Source organism: Cantharellus anzutake, assembly GCF_015039405.1.
Source record: "Cantharellus anzutake strain C23 chromosome Unknown EI90scaffold_149, whole genome shotgun sequence".
Taxonomy (NCBI): domain Eukaryota; kingdom Fungi; phylum Basidiomycota; class Agaricomycetes; order Cantharellales; family Hydnaceae; genus Cantharellus; species Cantharellus anzutake.
This window is the reverse complement of record NW_024067099.1, coordinates 97,501-110,594: the sequence shown is the minus strand read 5'-3', so window position 1 is coordinate 110,594 and position 13,094 is coordinate 97,501. Positions and strand designations below refer to the sequence as shown.

General features: G+C 49.0%; 1 protein-coding gene across 1 annotated transcript; it reads right to left on the bottom strand.

Moving 5' to 3' along the window:
* Positions 1–7,242: 7,242 nt before the first annotated feature.
* EI90DRAFT_437989 (uncharacterized protein) lies at positions 7,243–9,691 on the bottom strand. The gene is made up of 3 exons (XM_039067614.1): positions 9,183–9,691; positions 8,206–9,131; positions 7,243–8,152 (listed from the first exon to the last, which is right to left on the bottom strand). Exons 1-3 carry the CDS (start codon positions 9,560–9,562, stop codon positions 7,554–7,556), a joined length of 1,905 nt encoding a protein of 634 aa, XP_038908607.1. The 5' UTR covers positions 9,563–9,691; the 3' UTR covers positions 7,243–7,553.
* Between the last annotated feature and the right edge of the window lie 3,403 nt (positions 9,692–13,094).

The following is a 13,094-nucleotide window of genomic DNA, read 5'->3' as shown; positions in this document are numbered from 1 at the left end:
CTCAGCCTGAAGAGGTGCGACGAGAGTTTCGGGGCTATTAACTTGAGACAGGGGCTGTTGTCTCCCTGGCCACTGCAGGGAATGTATGTTGCGACGCTTGGGGAGCTTGAGGCCACCCGTATGATGGCTTATGTAGTATGAATGGTTTACCGTAGTAGTCACAGTACGGTACGGGGTGGAATTGAATGCAAATGTGTATGGCCGTGTCAGGGCGCCAAACTATTGCTGTTCGGCGCCACAGTAAAACCCTCAATCGCAGTGGAAAGGCATCCCCATCCGCGACATTGAGCTATATCTGTCAGACAAGCAAGGAGCTGTTTGATGGGTAACCTCCGCAGTTGCGCAGGAGAAGTACTCCAGTCTAAAGGGGGCGAATACCATCGGGCCTATGTTGAGTCGTAGATTTCCGGGGGAAGAAAAACGTTGAGCTGGTTAGCACTGGATTCGACCACGTCTGCAGAGTGTAAGGGGAGGGTTAGCTAGCCGTCGCCATATGAACTATAACTGTATTCAGAATTTGAACTCGATTAAATACTTATCCTTCCTTATAACCATTCATAGGTCCTGTGGTCGTCGCCTCTGTAAGGGATGATCCGGATTGCCCTACGAAGTGGGGTCCGGCCTTCCATTCGTGCTGGTTGTACTGAGAGGGAGCCGAATACCTATAAGGAACCTTAAGACAAAACTCGCTTACCTGTAAGAATCCAGGAGTAAAAAGAAACGGTAGCCTTGACACCAATAACTCCGGATGGCCCCGTACGAATCGAACGTTTCTGATAAATCTGAATTAATGCAAAATGCCTTGAGCGAGGGCATCGACCTTTTGTTATTGCTTGACAGATAAATTGTTACTAATTTCCACGAACGTACCATTCAATGTCATTTTAGTCCGAGTATCTCGAGATGGGAGTTTTGTCCTTGCGGCAATTACAATAGTTGCCCTTCTGGTCCTCATAAGTAAAGGTATGACCCTGAAGTCTTGCTAGACCACATTTGAAGTGAAGAGGTGGAGCCACTAAGGGGGGATTTCTTATCACATGTGCCGTTTTGAGGGATTTATTCTATACCACCCCATCACAACGAGTCCACAAAATGATTCTCCTATTCATCTATCTGCGCTTCTCCCGTCCTGCTCCCTCGTGTGTTGAGCAACGTCAAACTTTCGTGGAGAGGGTGCCCTCAACTTGCAAGTCGCGTCATCGCACAGTCTAGCCACTATGCCTCAGGAGACGAGAGCGGCTTCTCCCCGAAAAAGTTGCTGGTAGAAGGGGCCGGAGCCCAGAGACGCTCCTTTTGTTAAGGACAGGTTCCGAAGATAAGTTGAACTCGTGTCCTCCCTCCTTCCAGGCCTAATTTACACATGGCCGTCGTACAGGCCTAGCTGTACCATGTAGAGACCCAGGGCAATCGCTAGCCGAAGTCAAAAGAATTGTCTTGTCAACGCGCATGGCATGTAATGGTTATGCTTGATGTTTATTTGAGTTGGGCGACAGAAACTGCTGGTGCTTGCCTGTTGATGGTGAGTACTGGCGACAATCTAATTCTGCAAGCGCCTGCGCCCCCACCCCCTCTGCACGATCAGGGCCAAACAATTTCCAGCAGCCTCGTACGTCTATCATCAACCCCAGTCACTCACCCATCTTAATCCCTGATATCAACTCACCAGGTCCGTCTTGTTTATCCCCACACACCGATGCACCATTACTCGGCTAGTCACTTCAGAACGGAAGTGTGGCAGAGCGCACTGTACTGCTTCTAGGTTTTACATTGGGGATCTGAAAATGTTGGACAGAACTGCTTGACATGTTACAAGGTCAGTCAAACTATAGAGAACTTGTACTGGTCAACATTCTAATGCAGTGATTGAAACTCCCACAGACCATCAGAACGAGAGACTGATTAACCCAGAATTGACAGATGATCCCTCTATCGTGCCCCGACGCGACCCGGTGACCACCCAACTCCTCCACAATCCCTCATATTCCCCACGACACCACTAGCCAAGTGACCGTGCAAACCACTTCCGGCCATTGGAATGATTTATCAACGGAACTTACTCAGGTATAAACAAGACAAGGCATATACCTGCCGTTGGTAACATCCGTCATCTGTGTGTCACGAAATGAAATCTTCAACAATTAGATCAGTGGGTACCTGATTGGGTGTCGAACGCATCATTCACTCTCCATTAAAAGCATATGGCAGAAACTATGAGGGAGGTGGAGATACGAGAAATCCCGCGAGAAAGTCACAGGTAAGTTCATTTCAGAAATGGGGTTTTTCGAAAGTCGCTAACTCAGGGTTGGCTGTGGAGGTCTCATCCTCCCCGCACCACCAACAGCTCCGATAAAGAAAACTGAAATGGTGAAGCCAGGATGAGACCACGACCATTCCGATTACACGAGAGATCAGAGGTTCCATCTACAGAGGCATACGCCTCGTGTACACTATTGAATCGCTTCGAAAGTTTGGAATGATCATCTATGGTAGGTATCACCCCTGCACTTAGTCTGCTGGCATCATATCTAAGCTCTCTTCCCATAGCAGCTATCCAACTATCGGCGGACGCGAATACGGCTCTTAACGCCGGCGGTTCAGGGTTCACCGGGCAAGATTCTAGATCAGTGCTATACAAAAGGACATAGAGTTCGCCAATAAGCGAAACCCAATAGACAGTCCGCCCGACCTTTCAAAATAAGAGCGAGTGAGGGCCAAGCTCCAAAAATGGTCAGAAGCCCAGGCGTAACTCAGAGTCACGCCATCATTCTCCTTGCGCTGCAATATTGTAGCGGAGTTGGCCGAACCAATTGTCTGTATTGTAACGGAGTTGTCCGCATTATATTGTTATTCTATTTGGAATTGGTGCTTGCGCTTCACTCAAGCTTTACTGCACCAATAAGTAATATAATAAATGAACCCTTGATCGCAGAGCACGGAGACGTTGAGTCCCAGCTTCCTGGGCTGTGTATTTACACAAATTGGATTCATTGATGTCGATGCGTTCGAAATTCAATTTCCGTCGGTTCGAGTTTGATGGTCACCGGTGACCGGGCCTGCCAGTCTATCCATCAGACTAATTACTTAAGCCGAGCGTCCCCCATTACTTACTTAGCATCCCTCACACATCGAAAAACAGTAATATTACGAAACTCTGGTCGTATTTGTATTGAAATGCTTTGCCCGCTCATTACGATTGTTCGCCCCAGCTGCAGCCCTGACTACTCTCAATCGGCAGCAGCGCTAGTAATTTACCAGCTCTATTTCTAGCAAAGATATCTGTTCTGCGTGTTCTGCGGACGTAGTATTTTCCTGAGGGTGAGAAGACCCAAAAAGGTGGTGTGCTTCTTTTTCCTGGAATGACGTTCGGGAGTGAGATTCGCAAAACAAATCCGGTATCCCCCAATTTATGCGTACCAAATCAGTCATAAAGTTGTATTGCATTTAATGAATTTTTTCCAATTGCCCATACCAGAAAATACCAAACGTTTCCGTTCTCCTCCAATTGAACGCAAGGATCGACCATAGCATGCCTGGAAATAAAAGGCGCCCCTCTTCCCCTTTCTTACGCATCCTTGCCACTTCCTCCCCCCATGCCAGCACAGAGGTCTACAAGACGCTCTCAGAGTAGCCAGGGCTGTGTTGCCTGCAGAATACGAAAGAAGGCATGTTGTTTGGCACCCTGGGGCACCCATCAGCCGTCAACGGTACATTTTTTCGACGCTAGCGATGTGTACTTCTGGACGGGGAGAGTTGTGTAGCATGCGAACGGTTTAGGCTCCAGTGCGTGCCAATAAGGGGCCCAATTCGATCAACAACTATTGTAAGCAGCGACCATCTCCCTCGCGTTCATGTCTACTGCGGCCGCCCTGACACATCTGGCCATGGGATTAGACGATGAAGCTTAAAAGGGAAGCCGCTAAGAAGCAAGTACGCGCAGCAGTACGCAACTGGCGACTTCGACGCGATACAAGCAGGGGTGGGCTTCTATCAGACCGGTTTTCTTGGTTCGCTTGTGACACCATCTCTTCAGTTATACTCCCTGCCGTCCAAGAATTAGCGGAGCTGCACGAGGAGCATCGGACCAGTGGGGGTGACGACGACATTGGGCCCGAAGAAAGCTCTATGGAGTTCCAGCCCGAGTTCTTCGCGAAAGCATCTCCGAGCGTGGTCTTTCAAGATATTTTTCCAGAATGCACGCCTGATGACGCGGAGAGACCCCCTCCTGGACTCAAGATACTGGCTGAAGCACTCGGCCTGACGCTCGTCCCTGATACTGGGGGGTCATCCCCTAACCTCCAGCACGAGACAATCCGCTCCAACCTTCGTCACCAGGAGCATGCAATGATTCGCTCCGCTGAAACTGGGTGGTTATACCGATCTATTGTTCATTTTGACCTATAGGAGTTGTGAGATGTCAATGGCTGTGAAACAGGATCCTTGGTAGGATAAAGTGCGACAAGTGTTCTGTGTATATAGTTGAGGCAATATCACCACGCGGTTTGAATGTGCCATAGGGCCAACGGGATTTTGACAGCTTGTTCAAGGATGCTGGCAGCAACTGGAGGCTCCGGAATGATGATTCCGACATGAAAGCGATCAAGGGACTGTGGTAACGGACGGCGTGGTGACTTCACGCAAGAGATTTCAAGCGGCGAACACACAAAGGGCACAGATAGCGGACAAGCCTGAATGCCGGAAACTCTGATCCAGCTGGTTTGAATCGTTTATCAGTCCATGGCACTCTACCAAGGGCTTGGTTGGGACGAGGGCTCCTAACCTTGCTTCTGGTGTGGGCCTTGTCCACAAACTGTATATAAGATTTATTTTGGTAATAAAAGGATCGTGCACCCGTAGTGAAAATTGGTGGCAGTGCAAGACGGCCCTGTTTGTTCGCGACGGGGGCACTCGGACTTCGCACACCGTCAACGACTGACCATAGCTTAAGCTCGATCTGAGATTACCTTAGCCTCTGGATCGAATTTGCGTGTTTGTCGGACTCGCTTCATCTCGGACTAAAATTGGCCTACCACGACTTGTCTGCTCTTTACCTTAGTTCGGCGTTACCTCGTCGGGACAGTTGAAGAACATTCTGGAGTTGCGAGGTTCTCTGCGCTGGAGAATTGACCCTCTTCCCTCCCGCATTGCTGTATGTAATAAGGGATGGCTGCGCATTCTGTCGAAGTGCTGGGGCAGGGAGGAACAATGACCTTAGGTCTGTGGCGTCTCTCCCGGAAACCCTCTATTTACCAACTGACTCACATAAGGTCTTTTACCCAAACTCCGTAAGAGGATGAGTCCCTCCCTCCGCTCAAACACGATATGTACCTATAACACTTTGACACATCGAGAACACGAAGATCAACCATATACCACGTCAGATGCACATACCCAAACCACCGCCAACTCTTCCTCATCACCCGAGTCTCTCCCTGCACCGACAAAACTTTTCCATAACCCGCCAGAAGAAAGTCATTTTCGAGCTTCCTTCACGGATTTCTGCGACGCAGTGTTCGGAACTCCGCCTCCTAGTTTACCGAAGGCGGCGGAACGCTTGTCAAAAAGTGACACTTTCCTCTCTTACAGAAAGCAATATATAGAAACGTACGATCACAAAAAACAGAGTCCTACGTACCCTCACGATCCAGATGTTGAACTCATGCGTCTATTCAACTTGATATTGGTCGAGGTTCGGGACTGTGGATTCACCCAACGCTACGCTCACGATATTCACTATGCTAAGCGCATTTCAGCCCAAACGAAAAAATCCAGATCAGGATCATCCCCTACTCCTCAATGCCTTGGTGTGGATGCAGAAGCGACGGACAACGGAGCACTGCAATTTGAATTTTCCAATGCGCTTGTCATTATTGAGGCGAATACGAGTCTTATCCCTGTTCCTGGTTCCGACGGAAGCAGATCATGGACGCCTTCGTCACATGCGTCACCGCAACCTTCTCTCGCAACCGCATTTTCCATCCATCCACCTCATCATCATTCCCCTGGAGGAATGGAAAGACGTCGTCGCGAACCAATCCTTGATACCTCTATGGGGTTGCCGTATCGTACACAGAAAAGACAAAGGTCCAATCACGTTGTCGATTCTATCATACCTGCGCAAAATGCTCCCCCTTCTACCGTTCAGGACGATCCTCCGTTCCTGAAACAATACGCGCTTTCCACGCTATCGTCGGTTGGAAATAGGCGCCACATACTAGGACTCCACATTAACGGACTAGATTTTCAATTCTGGTATTTCGACCGCGCAGGATCTATCTGTTCATCTACCATCAACATTCTAGACCAGTCAAAACAATTCATCACTTCTATTATTCAATTATCTCTCGCAGACGAGGAATGTCTTGGTTATGAGACTCTCTTTCGGGCTCCAGTGGATTCAAAACGTCGATCATGGTCGGACATTCGAGATCATGAAGTCGAAGTGGACGGACATTGGTTCAAACTTATCAGTGTGGTTCATTCTTCTTCGTCACTATACGGACGTGGGACTTCCGTGTATGAAGCTATCAGAATATTGAACACATCATCATCTTCGCACACTTCATATGCATCTTTCTCTGAAAACAACCATGTAGTGGTCAAACTGTCGTGGCAACCCAGTTCGAAACATCTTGAAGATGAGCTTTACCGCCTAGCTCATCAAAAGGGAGTCAAAGGCTTATCGACTTTGCACGCATCATGTACAGCCTTCAGCTTATTCAACGGTCGCATTCGTCGCATGCTATGTAAAATTGGGTCCTTTCAAGATCGCGAACTAAGGGTGCAAGTATTATCACCTTTTTGCGTGCCTCTGTATACGATACAGGAGATGGATACATTTAAGGAGGCGTTCGTGTCATTGGTAGAAGGTCCGTGCTCACTCTCGTTCTACCGGCTTTTTTTCCCTTCTTTTCTCCGTATCTTTTTAAAATAAGTTTGACATAATTCACCCATGTCAGCCCATCACGAACTTTACGAAAAAGCCGGAATATTGCACCGTGATATCAGCTACAACAACTTAATGGTCGACTCCAACGATCCCACAAAGGGAGTCCTCATTGATCTCGATATGGCTGTTCGTGATCGGGATCCCGACACTGGAGAGTCTCTTGATGTGCCTGTTCTTCCTGGTGGCACCCTAGCTTTCCGATCCGCCGATCTTTGTTACCCCGACCCTCTACCGCGTACGCTTTATCGCCATGATCTGGAATCATTCTTTTATGTCCTTTTCCTTATTTGCTACGAACGGGCGAATCTTCCGAGAAAATCGGATTACTTCACCGATTGGACAACAAGAACGTGGCCATACATCCGCCTTCTGAAGGAGGGGTTCTTGATGGACATGATGTCGGATGACACTGTCAAGGCAATACCGCTCGGCACCACTTGGATCCGATCACTCCGGTCAGCTCTCTGTGACGGTTACTCGGCAAGGAATGAAAGACATAGACCTTGGTTCATGCATTCGCAAGATACTTCCCCATTCGACGAAGAAACTCTAGGGAATCATGTCACGTACGGAGTATATATAGGGATTCTAAAGCCTCAATCTGTAGCTAGGAATGTATAGCAAGTTCAATAGTAGCTACAAAGTCCGTGTATGTAATGTGACCATCTGCTGTTTCGATATTAGTACTCCGGGTCCGTCTTCGCAAAGCATCTTGACCTCTCAGTATCTGATCACTCAAAGTTGAGAGACACTGCAAAACACCTGGACGAGAGAGGCCAGTGTGTTTACATGTCTGCAGCAGTCCTACCACGTCCCGTTGCCCTCGGGTCAGGAAAGCCGTTTTCAATATCCTGCGGTGGTCTATGTCACCTTGCCCCCATTGGGACATACTTGCGAAAGCGTCTAAATCAGTGGCATCAGCCTTTGATATGATGATGGACCAGAGAACCCAGAAAAATGATTCGAGATCGTGACGGTAGAGTCGAGGAGGGCATTCTTTTTGGAGCAAATCAATGGGGAGAAATGCGACATTCAGTGTAAAAGCTGTTTGCTGTGGATCATCCGGACGGTGAGAAATTGGGCCACTGGCGAAGTCCCAGTCGATCAGTATCCCAGCAGGATGTCCATCTACGATCTTGCACATGAGATTGTCCATGTGAATGTCCCGATGGAGTATATTTGCCTTCTTGTATGCCTGGTGGTGCGCTGGGAACGAGTCAGCTTTTTTGTCAATGGAAGTAAAAGTTCCCGAGACTCACTCTTAATGATAGAAAGGAAAACTTGGAAGAACGTCTTGGTGTCCTTGTTTATGTCGATCGAGGTGATAGGCTTGAGTGTGTCAGCCATGACAATAGCTTCAAGATATCGCATAGGACCGAACTCTGACTCATGACCAGGGAGAAGTTTCATGAGGGCACCCCGTGGTCCCTCCTCTGCAAGACTGGGGAATTTCTCTGAACAAAGGACTCCTGGTATGCCCTCAACTCCCATTTCCAACAGGAGGGCATAATGATCAGCCTCTGAAGGTTTACGGTCGCAGGGTTGGTAAGAAAGTTTTAGAACGTATGGGGGTTCCGACTCGGTACCGAAGGTTTGCTCCCACGCAGGGAACACCGTCGTGCACCTCCCAGTGAGTCCGCGTGAGATATGAATAGGTTTAGACGCGTCGAATGAGATGAGCCGGCCGCCGATGGTGATCTTCTGGGAATCGACAGGAACTGGCCATCTGGTGGTATTGAAGTGAGGATTGAAGCCAAGGCTGGAAGGATTTGCGTTCGATATCGCCGCCATGTGCTTATAAAACTGCTCAAAATGGTCTTCCTTCCGAAGGTCGATAACTTCAGTTCCTATGGGCCCAGAGCGATCGTAGTACCACATTTCGACGAAGTGGCCAATGACAACCATGCCATAACAAAACTGCTTGAGCGGGTTGCTCGAGAGTTGTTCCAACCCGTAGCTAGCAAGTTGCTGTCTCCCGTCCAATCTCACGCCACCATCCTTCTTCAACTCATTCTTAATCTGGTCCTCCGTCATCCCCGAATTCGACTTGGGAGGGTTCAGTGAAGCCCCAAAGTTCTTCGTTGTCTTCAAGTCAATGACAAGGTGGACATTTCTCCAATCCAAGTCATCGGCATTTGTTGGGTCACTCTTTTCACTCGGCTTGCGGATAATGACTCCATCAGGGCTGATGAAATTGGTTAATCGTAGTGCTAAATGAGGTCACTAGGACACATACCCTCGCGCTGCCCCCTTGACTGCGCCACGAATTTTTCGTTTCTTATGCGACGGTACATATTCATATTCACTCAACCCTGCATTGTCACGCAAAAATCCGTGCATGAGACTCGCAAAGGGCGTGTAGAGATCTTCCTCCTTGCTGTCCGGATTCTTCGCAACCTCCAAGTATTTGTCCCTTAGCTCGAGTAATTCATTTCGTAGCTTGTTGACCAAATTTGTGGGAAGGTCTCTCCAGCTGGGAAACGTGGCATCTAGAAACTTCGCGTAGGGTATGCCTCTGGCATTCATCTTTCCCACTTCGCATCTTAAACTACGATCCTCGATCCGTCGGTGACCATTCGAGTTGGGAATACCTGCAACCGTTGAAGATGACCGCATTTTGCCTGGGAGAAATGAAGTATTGAGAGCGACGCACTCGAAGCCCAAAAATTATTGCTTGCCATGCCCACTGCTACTCGACTTAGCCACCTTTGAGCGGACTTGTGATACCTCCACAAGTGTGACGTCCGACACAGAACCTGAGGACGTAAATGACTCACGGACGAGCGAAAGCAGAGAAAACCTGGTTTGCGTACTCTTTCCCTTTGCTCCATTCATGTCCTTCTGGACCTTCACTGCCGTTTTCGACGTCGAACGATGTTCACGCGTCGAACGAGTCTCTCGTGCGCTTCGCCGCGGTTGGGATGGCTGAGCCCGCGATCGCCCCCGTGTAGTTGGAACAGTCTTGAGCCCATGAGTACCCAAAGCGCGACACACTCTCCCATGCGAGTTCGATGTGCAACTAGATCGAGCCGTTCCTTTCATGCTGCCTCCTCAAGACTTTAGGAAGTGGGGAAGAGGGTGCGGGCAGGACTGAGAAGTGGCATCGATAAATAGTCAACAAGGCGGCATAGCATCGTTGGGTGGCATGGCTTGATTGAATTCAATTCCAGTTCAGTGGCCAAAATGTTGCTCCTTGAACAAAGGGTTCCCCAAGCGAAACACCACATGCGGAGTTGTCATAAAATGTGGCATGCTAAAACTAGTAGCATTGGTACAAAGCCAACCAGGCAGCATGGCACCGTTGTGTAGGATGTTGATTAGGCCCACAAAGGGTACACTGAAGTACACAGAGCCAAACAGCACGTGGGGTGATGTCATAAACGCTTTGGCGTGTTTACATAAGCTGGTGCCAAGTCATTGGATGTCATAGAGATGGTTTATCGCCGCACCAGGAATTGAATTGGTCAGTCTTCACGACAACACTACTGGCAGATCGTCCTGACTTAGCTGGATAGGACCCAGGTGCGTGAGACGCTGCCAACGGCCTCAGCGAGTTGCATCATCAGAGTCAATGACTATGGAATTGCTCCTATGGATCATTCCGCAATCATGGACCCATTTCGCCTGGTTAATAAGGATACCCTAAGTAGGCCCATATCCAGAGTGCGTCGGAAGCGAACAGGATTGTTGGAAAACGCCGCCTATGCTGCTCCCAATCTTGAGGATCTTAGCATGTTGGTATCGGAGATGGGGAAGATTCGCATGGTCTGTTGTTGAAAAAATCGCACGGTCACCGGTCTCCTCAAGTTGAGACTCGCAAAGTTAACACATGTCGCTTGCGTCCCCCAGTAAACTCAATTTCTGCACCCCCTGTAGTTGTGGTGGTTTAGGTACAGCGCTCACTTTGAAATGTCCGTCCGGTAATGCCCCGGATTCGGTTGGGGGCTTTCACTACGGTGCCGCCCCAAGATCGACCTCTCATTCTTGCCACCACTCGGCCTGAGTTCTTCCTGCTCTTCTCGCGTCCACATATCACCCTCAACTCAATCTTACGCTTAAGGCAGGGCTCACAGATCATTTGCTCGGACGCCCTCTTTTCCAGAGTTCAAAAATAAACGCAAACAGGATCCGAGTTGGTCAACGGGTACGTGGCGATATCTCCGTTGCTGGTGGATTAGGTCACATCAGCAAGCTCCTCTGAGATGCGGCCCGAGCAAGCATTACATCACCTCCCTTCTGGTGAGGAACAAGAAGCCTGGACAGTTTATGAGAGTGCAAACTTAGCCGAGGAGTGGAATTTGTGCCGAGCGGATATGCTCAGATCAGACCATGGACAATATTATGTGATACGCGTCGTGAGCACTTTGATACAGGCTGTATCTGGGTAAAAATATGCTAGGCAATAGTAGGTAACACTAATAAGAGTGCAGGGCAAATAGAGCTTTCATTCACCTTGTGAAAGCCGATATCGCTGGGTGTCTGCACTCCCTCCCGCTCCCATTCGCAAAAAGAATCGAATCTTGTCCTTATATTTGGACCACCATCGGGTTGACACGAGAAGCACTCTTTCCGAGGCGTCTTCTCGACTGTTTGACCGTTTCTCGATGTCGTTTTTTGCATTTATGCAGCAGTTCTGACCGTGTTTCCCCCCATCGACGCTCGATCTCTTCACTGTATGACGCAATGAAGGGATGGGGAGGCAAGTTGTCAGCAAAACGTCTAGTACAGGAAGCATAAAACGCGATGGGGCAACATACTCAGTTTGGACTTTCCAAAATCCCCCAGACTCGAACCATCTCTCTTCCCTTGCGATGTCAAATATATCCTTAGCCTTTGAGCCTTTCATTTTCCCCTTCGCGTCGCGAGCGAATGGAGGAATTTCAAAGAATAATGGAGTCTGCGGATCGAACGTCACCGCCGCACCCTGACCACTTGCCGGGATGGAAATGGGGCCGGAGGATTCCACTGGCTCAACGAAGGTAGAATAATATTGATCTGGCTCATAGATGGCGAGATCTTCCAGTTCGAAATCGGAGAGCGCGCCGCTGAACCCCAGATTTCCGAGAAGCGAGAATCCGGCTGAACAAGAATGTGGCCATCATCGGTAAGGCACGAGAGAACAAAGTCTAACTTACAGTCCTGTTCTTGTGGCTTAAAAAGATCTTTCAATGACACGGATTGAATGGCCTCCTTGATAGATGGCACGGCGACGTGTTCACGAGATTCCTCTGTGGGGTTGTTGTTACGATCTGTCCCTTGCTGCTGGATGCCGTGACAGACCTGAAAGCACGGGGTTTTGGGAAACAAGAGAAAGGTTATGCGCAGAGTTACTTGAGGGGCGCTTCAGTATGCCATTCTTTCTTCCTCTCTGGAAAACGGGGTGAGAATAGTCTATAAATTAATAGTATGGGACACGCCTTTTCGCTCGCGGGGCTAAAATGAGGTGTGTCTGCCGCACTCCCCGACGCGCTCTCCTTCGGTGGCACCCCTGATTTCATTCCGTCCTTCAGCTGCTTGGCATTATGCGCTGCAGGGTCCGTTGCATCAGGTCGTCGTTTCATTCCTTTTCTTCAATGCGTAAGTAGTCTGAACCAGGCTACAATTGTTATGAGGGTTCCCCTCAAACTGGATGGCCGAGCTTTGCAACACCTTCGGGTTGAGAAGTGCACTTGGATCCGATGAAGTCCCACGGGGTACGGTTGCCGAGCAGGGCCAGGTCAAACGTTCACATCAAGGTCTTAAGTCACGTGACCCAGACATTTTTGAGCTCACCGCTACGCGTGTTTAACGGCTTCGGCGCTGTTAAAAACACAGTAGGAATCACATCAGACTCGTACCCGGTCGTTTTCACTCCGTGGACACGCGCACGACACTGCAATGTGGAAATGTGACTACGTGGCTTTTGTATTCAATGTAAAGTCACGTTCTGCTTTCAATACAAAGAGTCACATGCTACTCCGACAATTTGCGTGCGACACGTTTCACATGAGGATCAGAATTGTTTTCTGAGATCGCGTCAAATGCCTAAGTGTACTGCTACTACCAATGTGTACCAGTCGAAGTGTTCACGCGCAAATTGTCGGAGTAGCATGTGACTCTTTGTATTGAAAGCAGAACGTGACTTTACATTGAACCCAAAAGCCATGTA

Excerpts from the sequence above, each read along its gene's own strand:
- EI90DRAFT_437989 (XM_039067614.1), bottom strand. The coding sequence starts at position 9,562 with ATGCGGTCATCTTCAACGGTTGCAGGTATTCCCAACTCGAATGGTCAC. Across the intron at positions 9,132-9,182 it reads GTCAAGGGGGCAGCGCGAGG|CCCTGATGGAGTCATTATCC; the intron begins GTATGTGTCCTA and ends CAATTTCATCAG. Across the intron at positions 8,153-8,205 it reads TTTCCTTTCTATCATTAAGA|CGCACCACCAGGCATACAAG; the intron begins GTGAGTCTCGGG and ends ACTCGTTCCCAG.